The sequence below is a fragment of the Quercus robur genome, chromosome 11 (genome assembly GCF_932294415.1).
Source record: "Quercus robur chromosome 11, dhQueRobu3.1, whole genome shotgun sequence".
Lineage (NCBI taxonomy): Eukaryota > Viridiplantae > Streptophyta > Magnoliopsida > Fagales > Fagaceae > Quercus > Quercus robur.
The window spans coordinates 9,691,815-9,712,017 of record NC_065544.1 but is presented as its reverse complement, the minus strand read 5'-3'; the positions used below and the strand labels follow the sequence as shown (position 1 = coordinate 9,712,017).

General features: G+C 30.7%; 1 protein-coding gene across 1 annotated transcript; it reads right to left on the bottom strand.

Annotated features, from left to right (window-relative positions):
- Window positions 1-2,191: 2,191 nt before the first annotated feature.
- Window positions 2,192-18,001, bottom strand: LOC126704681 (putative F-box protein At3g23970). The gene is made up of 3 exons (XM_050403710.1): window positions 17,327-18,001; window positions 4,041-4,668; window positions 2,192-2,280 (listed from the first exon to the last, which is right to left on the bottom strand). Exons 1-3 carry the CDS (start codon window positions 17,999-18,001, stop codon window positions 2,192-2,194), a joined length of 1,392 nt encoding a protein of 463 aa, XP_050259667.1.
- Between the last annotated feature and the right edge of the window lie 2,202 nt (window positions 18,002-20,203).

The following is a 20,203-nucleotide window of genomic DNA, read 5'->3' as shown; positions in this document are numbered from 1 at the left end:
CTTATTTTTGATTTATGTAACACCAAACAATAATAATACACAATTACGTATAGAGAAATGCTATATCCACAACATTTTCACAACAAATCCTATGTGGTAGGTTGTTGCTTGCTGTTAGTAGTAGGCAACAAAGTAATTTCAATTGTAGATTTAAATTAAAAACCTGAAATAACCTACCAACTAAGATTTGTTGTGAAAATATTATGAAAATGTTGTGGACGTGACACCTCTCATTACATATAACACCAATTGATTAATGATGTCCTACCTAAGATAGCTGTCTGCACCAAAAAAACAGGAGCTATTTTCCCTACCAATTGCTCTTAAGGAGAAAACTTATGTTTTTATTATATTTTTATAAAGATAGACTTTGCATTTAAATCAGTTTGGAGAAAAGTTTTCACAACTCATTATATGATAAATTTTTTTTTTTGATAAGACTACGTGATAATTCAAACCATCATCTACATGTACTTTTTTGTTATATAACCTATTTAATGTACTTTTTTTTGTTTTTTTGTTTTGGGGTTATATAACCTATTTAACGTGTTATGTGACTTATTTAAATAAATAAATATATAAATATTTTTAAGCTAATCACATTATCTCACATTCTTGACATCAAGTTTTTTCTAGTTCAAAATCAAACAATAAGACAACCAAGACAACCAATAATACATGAATATAAAAAAAATAACCTTGAGTTTTCAGTTTGTATATATTTTTCACCCAATCCAATGCACTTTTCATTTATTTTTGTTCACCCCACTAAAATTTGTGAATTATAGACAACTCTATTAATTTTGTAGATTCCATACCCAAATCAATTTCTTGATTCGTTGTTAAACCTACATTGTTTTAGATATATATATATTTTTTTAAATTTGTCAATTTGTTTGGTTTTTACTGAGATTTTTCCCCCAACCTATGTTAATTAGGAATTATGTGCTAAATTTATTAGTTTTCAATAACTTCGGGTCAAACCTTTATTATGGTAATCATCATATGGATTTTCTTTATAGGCCTCAAAATTTTTTATTGCGCTAACCTTAATTAATTACTAGTCTTTCATAAGGGTTGATATATCTGTGTTATAATTTCTAAATTAAAAAAAGAAAAACCATGACAGTAGTGTTCAATACTAAATAAATCAACATTAAACATTTACCAACATCCATAAAAGTAAAGATTTGACAACAAAAATCAGTTTAAAACACCACAGATTAACAAAAGAGAAACCATAGCAAAAAGCAAGAAACCAAGTTCCAAGGGTTGGAGCTAGCCCAAGCTCCATTATTTATGCTTCCCAATATCCATCCCTAGCAGCAACACCCTTCTTGGCAACATTTACCAACATCCATAAAAGTAAAGATTTGACAACAAAAGTCAGCATAAAACACCACAAATTAACGAAAGAGCATCCATAATACAAAGCAAGAAAACGAGTTCCAAGAGTTGGAGCTAGCCCAAGCTCCATTATTTATGCTTCCCAATATCCATCCCTTGCAGCGACACCCTTCTTGGCAACATTTACCAACATCCATAAAAGTAAATATTTGACAACAAAAGTCATTTAAAACATCACAAATTAACAAAAGAGCATCCATAATAAAAAGCAAGAAAACAAGTTCCAAGAGTTGGAGCTAGCCCAATCTCCATTATTTATGCTTCCCAATATCCATCCCTAGCAGCAACTCCCTTCTTGGAAACATTTACCAACATCCATAAAAGTAAAGATTTGACAACAAAAGTCTTAGCACAAAGCAAGAAAACAAGTTCCTAGAGTTGGAGCTAGCCCAAGCTCCATTATTTATGCTTCCCAATATCCATCCCTTGCAGCAACACCCTTCTTGGCAACATTTACCAACATCCATAAAAGTAAAGATTTGACAACAAAAGCCTTAGCACAAAGCAAGAAAACAAGTTCCAAGAGTTGGAGTTAGCCCAAGCTCCATTATTTATGCTTCCCAGTATTCATCCCTTGCAGCAACTCCTTTCTTGGCAACATTTACCAACATCCATAGAAGTAAAGATTTGACAACAAAAGTCAGTTTAAAACACCACAAATTAAAAAAAGAGCAACCATAATACAAAGCAAGAAAACAAGTTCCATGTTGGAGCTAGCCCAAGCTCCATTATTTGTACTTTCCAATATCCATCCCTAGCAGCAACACCCTTCTTGGCAAACACCTTAAAAGGGACTCATGTGAGAGAGGTCACTGTGCTTATCAATTACACCCTCCCCACCATCAAAGACGCTACGTTCTCCAACTGTTATCCCTAATCCAGACAAGAAATATAAGTGTCAAACATGACATTCTCAAGGTCTATATTGTAAAAAAATAATTACTAATATATGATATAGATAAAATAAACATCTATTAAATTCTAAACATGCACATGATAATTATTGAGAAGTACTTGATCTATTTCCATGTGAAAATCATAATAACTTTGGATAATCAAGAAAAAAAAGAGGTAGAAATTCCTTCTCAAGAAAAAAAAATTTTGGGGGGGGGGGGGGGAGTAGAGCCATAAATTCCTCCAATTTGGAGAATTAAAAAAGAGGTATTAGGAGCAGTAAGATACACTCTAAACTACTTCAAACCCCTCTCTTTTTGCTCCTAAACCACATGCAAACAGGTTCATCAAAACAAAACCCCTCCCCTTCCCTCTACTTTCTATCCCCCTTCATTTAAACAAACTGTCAAGGGTGAGATACCCTTCAAACCCCTCTCCCTCTGCACTATTCTTAAAAAAAATATCCAAATAAGGTTCATGATGAAAACAAACCCCTCCCCTTTTGTCTACTCCCATCTCCTCCTTCATCCTTACAAACTGTTACGATTACTTTAATTTAATAGAGCAATCAAATACTCTAGATAATGCCTAAAACTTAGTCAATCTACTTGTTTGCGTCCTAACAATTCAACAACAATAAATGACAAAAGTAGACATCCGTACACATCATCAATTTCATGTCTTAAATATGGATATGCTTAAAAAATTGTTAACAACACATGTGAAATTATGGACATTGTGGGTATTAAGTCTATATTAACGAATGTATACAAATATTTTATCTGACTATTAAATAGGTCATATGATTGAAAGTACACGTTAATTGTCTTAAGAATTACTATGTAGTGGATTTGAAAGACATTTCCTCCAAACAAGGGATTTTTTTGATTTCTTATTATCGGTAGTCTTTCTTTTCTTCAGTTTTTCCTTCCTTTTCCAACAACATAAAAGATCGGATAGAGCTTATATTGTACTATAACAAACAAACAGATTAAAACCAACAAAATAGTAGGCACAGTAGGATACTGGAGTGATACCTAATTAGAGATCCGAGGTTATGTTAAAATTTATACTTGAAATTTAATTGTTGAAGCCTGAAGGATAACCCTAAACTTAGTTTTGCAAAGGAAATAGTGTTCAACCTTATTACAAAAAGGTTATAGTGCTCAACCGAAACTACTTTTGCGCAGGATTAAGGTGCATGTAATTAATAACAAATTGGAATGCAATATCAATAACAATATTGTTTCAAAATGAGCGTACCTGGCATAGATCTTAGGTTGTAAAGTCAGAAAAACTTTGAAACTTTCCCGGATAATTCATATACTATGGAATTGAACTTTCTCTTCTCACATAATATTGAATCTCAATGATTAAATTCATGATAAAATTTACCATTTATGTGAGATGAATGAGTATACATTATTGCAATAAGTCTATATAAGATTTGGCGATTAAGAGATGAAGAGAGAGACACACACGCATATATATAGCAAATACTTGTTGCACATTAGCATGTACGGACATGTAGCCATGTAGGTGAGCAAAAACTAAAATCGTGAGGTAAAGACAATTTTTAACTTGAAAATCATGTATTTAACTCATGATTTCAATTGTTTGTACATTTGTGTAATCACTCCTCTCTCTCTCTCTCTCTCTCTCTCTCTCTCTATATATATATATATATATATAATAGTAAGCATTTTTTTAATAGTATATAATATGTATAAAGAGTGTACCTTTATGCAATTCTGGAACTGGGGTTGGCCACCACTGAAGTACAAACTGGAAGGCATTTATCATAGCATCATAACATCCAAATTGATCCTCAGCAAAATAATGAACCACATCCGTTTCTTCAGTGTGTCCATTCAACAAGACAATGCGTTTTGACTTCCGCAAATATAAGATCATTGGATCAACTGGGTGAGTAGCTATCACTCTCAATAGCTGATTACTTTTGCACACAGGAATCCTTGCCACCAAGGACCATTTCCCAGCAATGTAGTCCTCGTCCTCGAGGAATTCCCATCGGTGAATCATATGTTGACATACCTCTTCACATATAATCAGGCACTGCAGACGCCCTTGGCACACTGATAAGCATTTGTGTTGATACATTCCATCTGGGTCATTTGGAAGATCAATGAGACGACATTTACCATGTTCATCATTAGGATCACAAGCAAGAATCTTTCCACTGTAATGGTTCACCCAATGCACGACATCATTGTGGGCAAGAATTGGGTGTGTCTGAAACATGGTAACATCAGCCACATCTTGAAGACCTTCACAGTGCACTATAAGTTGTTTCCATTCACTAGTGTCGGAACTGAATATCTCCACACAGAGTTGACCTGCTCGTATCTTTGGGAGGCCAAAGCATTTAAAAAAAAACCCATTCAGAAATGAGAAATATACTAGAATTTAAAACTAAATAATATGTGAAAAATAAAACTAGCCTGGGCTGGAACTAAAATTTCACGAATGAGAGAGTCAGAGTAATAACAAATAACTAGAATTTCAAGAATGAGAGGTCAAAGTAATAACAAATAATAAAAATCTTACAAATTTAAGGATATATAAGAAACATGAAAAGTTAGGGGGCCAATCAATATTAGCAAAATATAAACTTTTCTAAAAAGAAAAAAATAAAAAAGAAAAGAAAAGATATAAATGCGTTTTTACTCAATCATTTATGATGAACTTGAGACTCTTTTAAATTAAAAAAGAAAAATCACCTATGATTGATTTGGTAGTAAATGTGAAAACACTTTCCCTTTTAAGGTATAAAATCAAAAAATTGGTTACGTGAAACCTAACTTTGAAAACAACTATATAGTTGAAAAGTGTTTGTTTCATAATTAACTTCAATGGTGAAAATCCAATTCTTGAAACCTGCCACATAGGATTTGAAAACAACAATTTATGACTGAAAGTGTTTGTTTCATAATTAACTTCAATGGTGAAAATCCAATTCTTGAAAAGTTTGATGCCAAAGCTTGCATGTCTCAGAACGTGAAACTAACATTTATTCAATATTAAAAAAAAAAAAAAACGACAGATATAAGTTTTCAACAAAAAAGAAGAAAATATATAAGTATATTTCTACTCAATCATTTATGATGTATTATGAAACTTGATGTTCTTTAATTTTTTAAAAAAAAATCATTTATGATTTAATTTGGTTGGAAATATTGCAGTGATTTCCCTTTCAATATATGAAATCCAATAGATTTCCCTTTCAATATATGAAATCCAATAATCCGTTATTAGAAACCTAATTTTGGCAATATGTATGACTAAAAATGTTTGTTTGCGAGTAAAAATTGAAAGAGAAAATAAAAGTACAACCATTCTATAATTTATATAACATGAACAATGAAAGAAAAAAAAAAATCATATTTATTATCATTATATATCCAAATTTTATTTTTAATAAAAACCAATTAGTAAAAGAACAAAAAAAAAAAAAAAAAACAGAAATGCCGACAAAAAAAAAAGTACTCAAAAATCCATAAAAACAAGGAATATGACATTGCTCAAAACTCAAAGTCTCAAATTTTTAATTTTGGATTCCAAACATCAAATAAAAACAGTTTATTTACTAGATTATTTTGGACCAATTTCAATTTGGAAGGTTTAATTTTTCATTTGGGAGGAATAAATAATTTTTTAAAATTTAATATTTAAAAGATATATATATAGACACACATGTGAACAAAAGAAAATATTTAAAATGATAATTTCTTAATACATTTCTTCTTAATCATTTGTGATATATTATGAAACTTGACTTTAAAAAAAAATAGAAAAAATAATTTATTATCGATTTAGTAGTAAATGTCACAATAATTTCATTTTCAGTTTACAAAATTAAAAAATTCCATTAGAAAAATCATAGTTGCAATAAAGACTACAAGAATAAATAGAAGTTGAACTATGCAATAAATAAAATAGCATGGAAAATAAAAGTTGAAAGTCATATTTATTATTACTATATGTCTAATACTCTTTGTACTAAAAGATCAATTAGCGTTGTCAAGTAAAATTTTTTTTTTAAAAATAAGGCACAACACAGAGGCAAAATATAAAAAACACTCAAACAATTCTTTAGATGAAACCAAACATGCACCATGGCATCTCTCGAAACCCAAAGTTTCAAACTTTTAACTCTGGGTCCCAAACATCAACCAAGTATACTATAATGGCAAACACAAATATCAAGTGATTATTGTATTTTCTAGATATGGAAGGTTTAAACTTTAATTTTGAGGTGCTATATATGAATTTTTTGATGTAATATGAATTTTTTGATGTAAAAAATAGATATAAAATGACTACTTCTTAATACATTTACTCTCTTTCTCAAAAAAAAAAAAAAAAAACATTTACTCTCTATATAATTTGTGATATTCAAACATTTATGAAACTTGACTTTTTTTAAATCACAAAAATTATCTATGATAGCTTCGGTAGTAAATATCGCAATTAGTGCTGTCAAGTATTTAAAAAAAGAAAAGAAAAGGAAGATCAAAACACACAAGCACAAGATAAAAAGTACTTAAACAATCTTTTAGATGGAACCAAACAACGCGACATCTCTCATAATTAAAAGAATCAAAATTTTAATTTTGGGTCCCTAACATCAAAAAAACTCTAATGCCAAACACGAATAGATCAAGTGACACTTAACCATTTTATTTCTTGATATGAAAGTGTTAAGGATATATTTTATGTAATTGGTTAATTATTTGACAAAATGTATTTTACTTGTAATTGGATAGATCTAGGATAGGTTTAGTACTTCAAGAAAAAAAAGTTTAAGTCAAGTATTAAACTCATGAAGATTGGACTAAGAAACAAGTGAAGAAAAACTGTTCATTAAAGCTTGACAAAAATAGTATCTATCGAGATTTAAGAACGAAGATCGACAGAAACTAAATTTGTCGAGATCTACGAAATCAGAATTTTCAGATATAATTTTTGGCCCTAGTTGACGTGTATGTGTAGGATTTCTTTTCTCACAACCCTAGACATATATAAGACTTGTTTTGAAGGCCGTTATACAAGGAGAATACATGCAGAAAGTGACCTAGTGCTTTATTATCTGTGCAAGAAGTTACTGCGTCTTTTGTGTCTTAGGGTTTTGTAACCAAGTACTTCTTGATTTTCATTGTTAATAAAGTGAAGAACTTTGCAGCCAACAATATCTTCAAGTTGCCAGAGTTAGTCACGTATTGGGATCCGTGTAAAAGGGTGGCGTTCGTATATTGAAGAGTTCAGAAGTTCTGAAACGGTAGAAAGTTTCTACTGTAAGTTCATCTACGAGAATTGTAGAGTCTAGGGACAAAGGATTTGTACTAGCTTTGAAACTTCTCTTTATTATAGTGAATTGCTTTTCGTGAAGGTTTCCCCCTAAATTTTTTACTGTGAAACTAGTTTGTTTAATTGGTTTTCCTGAGTCATCATATCTTGTCTTATTTACTATTCCGCTGTGCATGATATTGACATGATATTGATGTTTGTTTGTTTTAACAAAGTTTATTCATAATAAATCTAATTAACAACTTGAGTTTAAAACTTGTTAATTCTATCAACTGTGTCTAAATTTTCCAATAAATGGTATCAGAGCAGGTACACTCTGATTGGATTAATTTCCTAAGTGCAATTCTTGACTTCTATTGTCATGGAAACTCTTGATTGTGTTGATTTGCGTGATCTTGTGTTGAATAATGATAATGATATTCAAGATGCCGATTGTAAGCTTTATAATTTTTGTATGAAATCTCTTAAATGGTCCACAAAATTAAAAGCTAAGTTTAAAAAGGTCAAACTTGAAAGAGATAATTTGATTGCAAAATTGGATGAAGTCAAATAATTTGAATGAGAATTTTAAAAATCAAATTTCATCTTAAGAGGACAAAATTAAGAGTTTGGAAGAGCAACTAGTTGAATCTAAAACTGAAGTTGAAAAATTAACTAGTGTCAAACTTCTTGTTGAGCCTAACTCAAAGGAAAAAAGGTGTTTATATTCCACCATTTAAAAGGAATAATGAAGAGTTGAAGGCTAATTTTGCTAGGATAGACAAAGGTAAAAATTCTGATGTTAACACTGAAGTTTTTAAACCTATGTCTAAAACTCCTTCTAGGATGAAAGAAAAATCTGAATTTGTCCCAATTTGTCATCATTGTCATATTGTTGGTCATATTAGGCCAAATTGTCCTAAGTTGAGGTCTTTGTCAACTTCTAAGGTTAGACTTCCTTCTAGGGTGCCGAGTAGTTCCAAAACTACTCATGTTTATCATCATTGTGGTGTTTTTGGACACATTCATCCTAATTGCTTTAAGTTGTATCCTCAAAAGCAAGTATCCAAATGGTTACAGGTTCTCTCTCAAGGTTCAACACCGTTGTTTAGAGAGTTATTAAAAAATTTAAGCTTTTTAACTCAATTTCTGGAGAATTCTAATTCTTCTATGTCCTTTAGTAGACATACTAGGATATGTGTCTTTTCATCTTCACGGCCAAAGACTTGCGCTCTATGGTGAGAAAGGAGTTTAAGACTTAATTGTCTTTTCTATTGTCCTCTGCTTTAATTCTTTCTATTTAAAGTAGGACTCTCTTTATTTAATTTCTTATTTGCTTTTGGAATCATACTTTCATGCATCTGCATCTTTTTTTCATACTTTCATGTTGTTTGTATGTTTTTTTGTTTTGGTTGTTTAGTCTTCTTTTTTTTTTTTCAAAAAAAAAAGTGAAAAAAAGTGTGTTTGTGTATGTTGGTACTTGTGTACCTTAGATGGTTATTGAAACAAAGTTTCTAAATTTTGTATCCCTTGTAGTTTAGATGAGCATCTCAATGCACAACTAAGCAAGTGAGCTTTGTGGCTTGTGGTTGTGATTAGTACGATTAAGATTGTCTCTTATATTGCATACTCATGTCACTTTTTTTGACGGGAAGGACTAGAAAATCATAAGAGAAAGACATAAATAACCATCTCATTACTAAAGCCTGCCAATCATGTATAACATCTGTGTGTTTTGGTATAGCAAAATTGTGATGTTTTGGCTTGCATAATTAGGTATTTCTTTTCTCTCTTATATGCTCATGCATGCTATGTTTAAAAGAAAAATATGCAAAGAAAAATAAAAGCAAAAAGAATTAAAATGCTTGCAACCATGTATCTTGACGGTGATAGTCTCCATCAAACAATTATGATTGAGTGTGAGTGTATTAGATGTTCTCATATCTCAGATCGTTATAATATGAGAAACTTATGCACACTTCTTATGTTGTCACACACAATACACATACTCTTTGCTACTTTTGATACATGTGCAAGTACAATGTGTTTTGACCATCATAAGGGATACATGTGTTAATATATACTTGCTAAACTGTTTTAACTTGTTTTTGAAATATAAAATTGGTTAGACTTTTTTAGTGTGTTTGTGGATCTAAGAATGCTTTGCATCTAGATTTGAGCTGTGTTTGAGTGCTTAACATGCTACTTGGATGCTTGTTTGAGTAGCTATCTTGTTGCATTCATCTTGTGTGTTTTTTCTCCCTTGGAAAACCTTGCTTTTGTCTTCTCGATAGCTGCTTGATACCTTCTCGACAGCATCTTGATAGCAGCTTGACACAAGTTTCTTCTATCTAGATTTTTAGATTTGACCTCGATAGTTTCTCGACAGCTAGGTTGATCCATCGAGCAAAATTTCTATGCTCTCTGTTTGCTTGATACATTCTCAATAGATTCTCGATACATCGAGATTTCTGGGTAGCTTCTTGATAGATTCTTGACACATATCTCAATCTATCGAGGTAATTTTATGTGCACTCTGCCAGCTCAATAGCAGCTCGACATCTTCTCAATCTGTCGAGACCCTTTTGCATGCATTGTTTTCCACATGTTTTGCATCTTTCTACTATCTTGTCATCCATAGCATCTTGTTTCATTACCTTCATGCATTTATATGGATTTCTTGTGTCCCTTGATCATCTTAGATCATTTTTATGTTTCACAGGTGAAGCTTTATAGCTTCATGTATCCTTTGTCAATTATGACAAAAAGGGGGAGAAAATGTGGTTTCTTTTTAAGATTCTACATGTTAGGGGGATAAATACATGCCTTTGTAAGGGGGAGTTGTGTTTCATCTCATTAGGGGGAGTGTTTACCTCCTTGTTGTTTTAAGAGCTTTTTTTAGCTTTTTGTACACCGGTCTTGTGACCATTTTTACATACATTGTGCTTATATTTGATATATATATATATATATATATATGATGTATGTCTTCTTTACCTATCTTTACATGTGTTGTTTCTTCTCTATCTTTATACGTATGTTTATTTATGTATGTAATCTTTATTTCTGTTTCACACATGATGTCTTGATGAGTTTTGTTTAAGTGTTTCAGAAAGACAGGTTGTGAAAGTCTATCATGCTGTGAACTTTTTTCTTGCAAAGTTTTTCAAGAATTTGTAGTAGGGATATATTTATTTTGTAATACAACAAGTGGTTATGAGTTTTTAAGACATTTTTCATGATTAGTTGTTTTGTTGTGGTTTTGTCATGGATTGCCAAAGGGGGAGATTGTTAAGGAAATATTTTATGTAATTGTCTAATCCTTTGACAAAATGCATTTTACTTGTAATTGGGTAGATCTAGGATGAGTTTAGTACTTCAAGAAACAGGAGTTCAAGTCAAGTATTAAAGCTATGAAGATTGGACCAAGAAACAAGTGAAGAAAAACTGTTTATTAAATCTCGACAGAAATAGTATTTATTGAGATTTAAGAACGAAGTCGACAGAAGCTCGACAGAAGTTGAATCTGTCGAGATCTATGAAGTCGGAATTTGCAGATCTGATTTTTGGCCCTAGCTAACATGTATGTGTAAGGTTTTTTTTCTCACAGCCTTGGACATAATAAAGCTTATTTTAAAGGCCGTTATACAAGGAGAACACATGCAGAAAGTGACTTAGTGCCTTATTCTCTATGCAAGAAATTACTGCATCTTTTGCGCCTTAGAGTTTTGTAACCATGTACTTCTTGATCTTCATTGTTAATGAAGTGAAGAATTTTGCAGCCAACAACATCTTCAAGTTGTCTGAGTTAGTCACGTATTGGGATTCGTTCAAAAGAGTGGTGTTCATATATTGAAGAGTTCAGAGGTTCTGATGCGGTAGAAGGTTTTTGTTGTAAGTTCATCTATGGGGATTGTAGAGTTTAGGGACAAATGTATTGTACTAGATCTGAAACTTCTCTTTATTATAGTGAATTGCTTTTCGAGAAGGTTTTCCCCCAGGTATTTTACTGTGAAACTAATTTGTTTCATTGGTTTTCTTGGGTTATTATATCTTATCTTATTTACTATTCCACTGTGCATGATATTGACATGATATTGATGTTTGTTTATTTTAACAAGGTTTATTTATAATAAATCTAATTAACAACTTAGATTTAAAATTTGTTAATTCTATCAACCGAGGTCTAAATTTCCCAACAAAAAGATTTAAACTTTAATTTTGAGGTGTTAAATATAAATTTTTTTACGTAAACTTTCATATACATATGAACAAAAACAGATATAAATTGATTGTTTATTAATACTTCTCAATCATTTGTAATAGATTTATACATTCGTACTCAATCATTTATGAAATTTTACATTTTTCTTTTAAATAACAAAAATCATCTAAAATAAATTCGGTAGTAAAGGTTGCATTTATTTTCCTTTCAACATGCAATGTCAACGAATTTATTAGAAAAATATAAATAGAAGTATAACTATTCTTGAATGAAAATAGCATCAATAATGAAACCTTTTATTTTGAAGGACATGAACAACAAAAATTGAATATATTCGATTCAATCTCAAGAAAAAAAATATCTAAATATTTTTCTTACTAAAAAAGCAAATAGCATAAAGTAAAAAAGTAAAAATAAATAAAACACCCAAGCACAAAATAAAAAGCACTCAAACAATCTTAGATAGAACCAAACAACATGACTTCTCTCAAAATTAACAGTCTCAAATTTTAACTTATGGATCCCATCAAACAAAATTTAATGCCAAACACATATAGATCAACAGATCGTTTCTTTGAGAAGAAGAAGAAGAAGATCAAGTGATTGTTGACCACTCTCAAAATTGAAAATCTCAAATTTTTTACTTTTGGGTCCCAAACATCAAACAAACTCTAATGCCAAACATGTATAGATCAAATGACGTCCGTTAACCATTTTATTTTCTTGATATGATTTTTTATTAATACTTTTCAATCACTTGTAATAGATTTATAAATTCATACTCAATCATTTATGAAATTTTACTTTTTTTTTTTTTTAAATCGCAAAAATCATCTATAATAAACTTGGTAGTAAATGTCGCATATGTTTCTCTTTCAACATGCAACGTCAACGAATTTATTAGAAAAATATAAATAGAAGTATAACTATTCTTGAATGGAAATAACATCAATAATGAAACCTTTTATTTTGAAGGACATGAATAACAAAAGTTGAATATATTCGATTCTAAAGAAAAAAAAAAGTTGAATGTATCTAAATATATATATTTTCTTTACTAAAAAAGCAATTAGTATTAAGTAAAAAAAAAAAAAAAAAAAATCAAACACACAAGAACAAAATAAAAAGCACTCAAACAATCTGTTAAATGGAACCAAACAGCATGACTTCTCCCAAAAATAATAGTCTCAAATTTTAACTTTTGGATCCCATCAAAGAAACTTTAATGCCAAACACATATATATAGATCAAGTGACTGTTTCTTTGCAGCGAAGAAAAAGATCAAGTGACCCTTGACCGCTCTCAAATTTTTTGCTTTTGGATCCCAAACATCAAACAAACACTATTGCCAAACATGTACGGATCAAGTGACCCTTGACCGTTATATTTTCTAGATATAAAAGGGTTAGTTTTTAATTTTGGAGAAACCAAATATAAATTTTTTCACCTTTATATTAACGTGTATAAATTTATATACACATTTATAACATTTAAAAAAAAAAATTCAGGGCAGCCATGGCTTCTATGGTCGATACATACCTGATATAAATCACCAGGAGTGACTCGCACAACCTTGAATCGAGTATTAATGGTGTCCATGTCATCATAGGAAGCATAGCATACAAATCCAACAAGGTTATATTGTTGAAAGGAAGGGGGCCATGGAAGAAAGACCCAACTCCCGGTGAGTGGATTGCAAACATAGTAATCCTTTTGATACCAGAGTGTTGTGGAGCACAACACCAATCCATTACTCGATCCCAAGTATATGGTGGGTTTTGGATTGGAAGGAAGAAAATTGAAGAAAAAGTTGGAGGATCTAAAATTTGAGTCCCTTTGAAATTGTTTGAACTCAATTGGAAATGGTTCAGGAGAGTAACACTGAAAGAACAGTGAGAAAGGTGGTGATTGTGATGGGAACAAGAGTTTCATTCTTTGGATAAAACGTTGAGCAAATTGGGGCCGAGAAATCAAATAGCCCCATCTCTTAGAAATGCATTTGAAGCGATGTGCTGGTTTTAGAGGAAGTCTATGGAGGATCTCTAGTAGCAGGTCATTTGAGAGGTCATCAAAGGAGGTTTGCTTGATTTCTGATTTGGGTTTTTGGTTAGGTGAGGCAATGGTATCCATGGCTGAGTTGGGTTTTTTGTTGGGTGAGGCAATGATATCCATGGCTATGGGGGACTGAAGAAACTCAATGGGACAACTCTGATATATATAACATGCAGGAAAGTAACGTATATCCCTATCCAATGAAAACCCCAGGTGAGTGCGGTGTTGTATATCCCCGTAATACAAAATAAAAAATTGAAATAAAATCCAGAAAAGAAAAACATACAATTTAAAAAAAAAAAAAAAGAAGAAAGATACTAGATACTGCCAAACTCACAATTACTACTATCTAACTGCCCCACTTGTGGTAAGGAAGAAAGAAGAAGAAAATGGAATAACAATGAAAATGTATCTGGACACTGCGAATCTTGTATAAATTTCCATATTTGGGTTAATTTTTTTTTTTTGATAAGAGGGTTTAATTTTTTCCCCCCTATATTGGTCCATCGAATTTTAAAGCTTACAATTTAAGCCCCCAAATTCCTCAAATTTTCACTGTTAATCCAAAAAAAAGATGTTGTTTTGAACAATATTTTTTGAAATAAAATTAATAATTTATAAAAGGTGGAAAAATGATAAGACATAAAAACTCTTAGGTTATGTTTAGTAGCGGTTTTTGTTTTCTATTTTCAAAAACTTGTTTTTGGGAATATAAAGAAAAAATAATTTTTTTTTTTTATATATTTGAAATCAAAAACACGTTTGGTTAGTTGAAATTAAAAAAAAATAGTTTTTTGAAGAAAAAAGAAGAAGGAAATACTAAATATGTTGTTACTAGGATTTGAACTCTAATGTTAACTCATTAAATGAGATAGATTCATTAAATCAAATGCGTGTTTTAATTGACTTTTGAAAATTAGAAACTAAAAACTGAAAATAGCCTTTTGTATATTTTTAGTTTCCTTCACAAATTGAGATTTGAAAACAATTTTTGTTTTTTGTCCATTTTGGACTGTCAAATAAGTTTTTTAGTCTCAAAATAGAAAATTATTTTTGAAAATAGAAAATAAGGGGAAAACATAGTTACCAAACATACCTTTTATCTTCTTCTTTCTCTTTTCTGTCATAGTTTCAACTTGTACAAGAGTAATTATACAATATTCCTCATTAAACTATGAATAATAATTGTTATATTCACTAATCTGATATAATAATTGATCCCACTTATTAAATTTATTATTCATGTGAAAAGAAGGAATACAAAGTTATTGTAGTCCCAAAGTATATAGGAGTATAATTTTTCTACCTATCCATCCACACCAATGTGTTTTAAGAAGATCATCCTCTTTCATACTATCAAATCTAGAATCTGGTATACTCATGGTAACTCCAAACGCAAAAACTGATCAGAGAGACGGACTAGAGCAACGACGACGTATAATGGTGGGTGTATCGTGAAATACTTGGTTTTATTTGAAATGATATTTGGACTACTTTTCTGTTGGGTATGTGACTATATGTGTATGTGTTTGGCTGTGACTCTGTGAGAGCTCATTGGTATGTGTAGGATATCATTACATATGAAGAATTTTATGGTGCCATAGATTAAGGTTTTTGTGTTTGTCAATTTTGTGAAAAAAAATCGTGTAACTAAATTTGGTCTCGCAAAAAATTTCACATGTGATGAAACCAAATTTCCGAGTAAGTTACTTGTCCACTCGCAGTTGTCGAGGGCCTGTCCAATTATCTTGCAAAGAAATGCGATTAGATCAGAAGGGCATGGATCTCCGATGCTGAACTCAGAATTCTGGATAAAAGTGACCAATTGGAAAGGAAGAGAAATGATTTATGCATTTCATATTTTGGCGGTATTGGTGGGAGTGCATTATATACTTTCCCTTTGAGTGACCGTTAGCAACCCTATTAATGGGATGGTTATGATTCTATAACGCTTGACACGTTTAATGATTGGCATTCAAAGTTGTTGGACAACGGTCATTGGTTACGCTAGCTCATAAATTCTATTAGTTATTGGTTTTTACTTAATGTGAGTCTAGAACGATGGATAAAGTTGTCTATGAACTTGAAAGACCTTATTTTTACATATGCATTGACATAGCTACTAGTCTTTTTGCATAAATTTGAAAGCTTTAGCATTTAATCAGCTAGTTTGCACCTCATGGAAAATTTATTAGAAAAATATATATAGAAGTATAACCATTTTTGAATGGAAATAGCATCAATAGTGAAACCTTTTATTTTGAAAGACATGAACATCGAAAGTTGAATACATCCGAGTCTCAAGAATTTTATTTTTGAATATATCCAAATATTTTTCTTACTAAAAAAGCAACTAGGGTTGTCAAGTAAAAAAAAAAAAAAAAAAAAAAAACCAAACAAACAAGCACAAAATAAAAAGCACTCAAACAATCTTTTAGATGAGCAAACAGCATGACATCTCTCAAAATTAAAAATCTCAAATTTTAATTTTTGGGTCCTAAGCATCAAACAAACTCTAATGCCAAACACGTATAGATCAAGTGGCCATTGACTGTTTTATTTTCTAGATACGGAAGACTTAAACTTTAATTTGAGGCGCAAAATATAATTTTTTTAATGTAATATATATATATATATATATATATATATCAACAAAAGAAAAGATATACAATAATTTTTCTTAATACATTTATACTCAATCATTTGTGATATATTTATACATTCATACTCAATCATTTATATAACTTGGCTTTATTTTTAATCACAAGAATCATCTACGATAGATTCGATAGTAAATATCACATTTATTTCCCTTTAACATGCAAGGTCAATGTGGAAAAAATATAAATAGAAGTATAACTATTCTTGAATGTAATAATAGCATTAATAATGAAACCATTTATTTTGAAGGACATGAACAACGAAAGTTGAATATATTTGATTCTCAAGAATTTTTTTTAAAAAAATATATCTAAATGTTTTTCTTATTAAAAAAGCAATTTGTGTTCAGTAAAAAAAAACACACACACACATAAGCACAAAATAAATAAAAAAAAACGCTAAAACAATCTTTTAGAAGGAACCAAACAACACAACATCTCTCAAAATTAAAAGTCTCAAATTTCAACTTTTGGGTCCCAAAAATCAAGCAAACTTGAATGCCAAAGAAATATAGATCAAGTGGTCGTTGACCGCTCTCAAAATTGAAAGTCTCAAATTTTTTACTTATGGGTCCCAAACATCATATTGCACTAATGACAAACATGTATGGATCAAGTGACTGTTAACCGTTATATTTTTTAGATATAAAAGGGTTAGTTTTTAAGTTTGGGGAAACTAATTAAATATAAATTTTTTGATCTAAACTTTCACCTATTTTAGTTACACATTAATAACATTTTTAAAAAAAATTTGGCCATGGCTTCCATGGTCTATACATACCTGATTTATACCGCCAGGAGTGACTCGCACAACCTTGAATTGAGTATTAATGGTGTCAATGTCATCATAGGAAGCATAGCATACAAATCCAGCAAGGACATATTTATCGAAGTAAGGGGGCCATGGAAGAAAGACCCATTTCCCAGTGAGTGGATTGCAAACATAGTAATCCTTTTGATACAAGATTGTTGTGGAGCACAACACCAATCCATTACTCGATCCCAAGTAAATGGGGGGTTTTGGATTGGGAGGAAGAAAATTGAAGAAAAAGTTGGAGGATCTAAAGTTTGAGTCCCTATGAAATTGTTTGAACTCAATTGGAAATGGTTCTGGAGAGTAACACTGAAAGAACAGTGAAAAAGGTGGTGATTGTAATGGGAACAAGAGTTTCATTCTTTGAATAAAACGTTGAGCAAATTGGGGTTGAGAAATTAAATAGCCCCATCTCTTGGAAATGCACTTGAAGCGGTGAGCTGGTTTTAGAGGAAGTCTATGGAGGATCTCTAGTAACAAGTCATTTGAGAGGTCATCAAAGGAGGTTTGCTTGGTTTCTGAGTTGGGTTTTTTGTCAGGTGATGCAGTGGTATCTATGACTGAGTTGGGTTTTATGTTAGGTGAGGCAATGGTATCCATGGCTGAGTTGGGTTTTTTGTTAGGTGAGACAATGATATCCATGGCTATGCGGGGACTGAAGAAACTCAATGGGACAACTCTGATATATATATATCATGCAGGAAAGTAACGTATATCCCTATCCAATGAAAACCCTAGGTGAGTGTGGTGTTGTATATCCGTGATACAAAAGAAAAATTTGTAACAAACTCCGGAAAAGAAGAACATACAATTAAAAAAAAAAAAAAATACAAACAAAATTACAAGATACTGCCAAACTCACAATTACTAATATCTAACTGCCTCACTTGAAGTCAGGAAGAAAGGAGAAGAAAAAGGAATTACAATGAAAATCTATCTAGACACTACCAATCTTGTTTAAATTTCCATATTTGCGGTTTTTTTTTTCCTTCTAAATTGGTCCATTGATTTTTAAAGCTTACAATATAAGCCCTCAATTTCCTCAAATTTTCACTGTTCATCCACAGAAGAGATGTTTTAAACCATTTTTTTTTTCTTTTTTAATAAAAATAATAAATTATAATGTGTGGAAAAATAATCAGACATAAAACTCTTTATCCCCTTCTTCCTCTAGTTCCTGTCATAGTTTCAACTCCTATAGGAGTAATTATACAATCTTCCTAAAGTATAATAATGCCACATTATTAACTTATATGATATAATAATCGATCCCACTAATTAAATTTATTGAAGGTTCCATTATTCATATGAAAGAAGTGAGCACAAAATTATTGTAATCCCAAAATATTGCATAATTTTTCCACCTACCTGACCACCAATGTGTTTCAAATATGGTGAAATACTTGGTAGGCAACTTGCTGCTAATAAAGGTATGTATCTAGACACTACCAATCTTGTACAAATTTCCATATTTGGGTTTTTCTTTTTCTAAATTGGTCCATCGAGTTTTAAAGCTTACCATTTAAGCCTTCAAATTCCTCAAATTTTCACTGTTAATCCACAAAAAGATGTTTTGAACAATATTTTTAAAATAAAAATAATAAATTATAGAAGGTAGAAAATTTATAAGACATGAAAACTCTTATCTCCTTCTCCCTCTCTTTCCTATCATAGTTTCAACTCCTACCAGAGTAATTATACAATATTCAGAATTAAACTACAAATAATGTCATATTCATTAATTTGATATAATAATTGATCTTACATATTTAATTTATTATTCATGTAAAAAGGGGGAGTATGAAGTTATTGTAGTCCCAAAGTGTTGTATAATTTTTCCACCTACCTAAAATCCTACCAGAGTAATGATACAATCTTCCTAACGTACAATAATGCCGTATTCACTCATTTGATATAACTAGTGTGTAATTTCATGCATATACACAAATATAATTAAAAACAATCACAATTTTACAATTCAAATTATATTTTTTTTTTAGATGAGGTTCAAATTATACATGGTATTAATTAGCTTACATTTTTTTTAAACCATAAAATATGTAATGGTTTCTCATTTTATATATATATATATATATATATATGATTTAGAATTTAATTGAATTTAGACTCCTCGATTTTTATACCCAATAATTCACCTGTCACAAGAATTAAAAAATTAGATGGACACACGGTGCAAAATTGGACTCCAATTGAAATCTAATTTAGAATCTAACTGGATTTAGACTCTTTGATTTTACACATAATAATTCACTTGGCACAAAAATTAAAAATTAAAAATTAGATGGGACACATGGCGTGAAATTGAGAATCCAATTGAAATCTAATTGGATTTTCTCTAGCACAAAATTAGAGTTCAATTTTGCCTAGTCCCTTTGATTTTAGCGTGTAGTAAATATCTGCGCATCAAAATTAAGATAAATTTTAGGACATATGACACAAAATTATTGCTTAATTTTAGAATCTACTTGGATTTTATTTGAGCTTTACCTATAAATATATATATATATATATATATATATAAAATTGAGCCTACTTAGTAATTAAATTTATAGTAGGTTTCATTATTCACATGAATGAAGTGCGTACAAAGTTATTGTAGTCCCATAGTATATAGGATTATAATTTTTCCACCTACCCAACCGCACCAATGTGTTTCAAAAAGACCATCCTCCGTATGCTCATGGTAACTCCAAACGCAAACACTGATCAGAAAGATGGATTAGAGCAACGACGACGTATGGTGGTGGAGTGTATCGTGAAATACTTGGTCTTATTTGAATGATATCTGGACTACTTTTCAGTTGGGTATGTGTTTGGCTGTGA

Bases quoted from the DNA above. Each gene is read 5' to 3' on its own strand.
- LOC126704681 (XM_050403710.1), bottom strand. From the start codon at position 18,001: ATGGATATCATTGTCTCACCTAACAAAAAACCCAACTCAGCCATGGAT. The intron at 4,669-17,326 runs GTATGTATAGAC...GGCCTCCCAAAG, and splicing joins CTCCTGGCGGTATAAATCAG to ATACGAGCAGGTCAACTCTG. The intron at 2,281-4,040 runs GTACACTCTTTA...TGTCTGGATTAG, and splicing joins AGTTCCAGAATTGCATAAAG to GGATAACAGTTGGAGAACGT.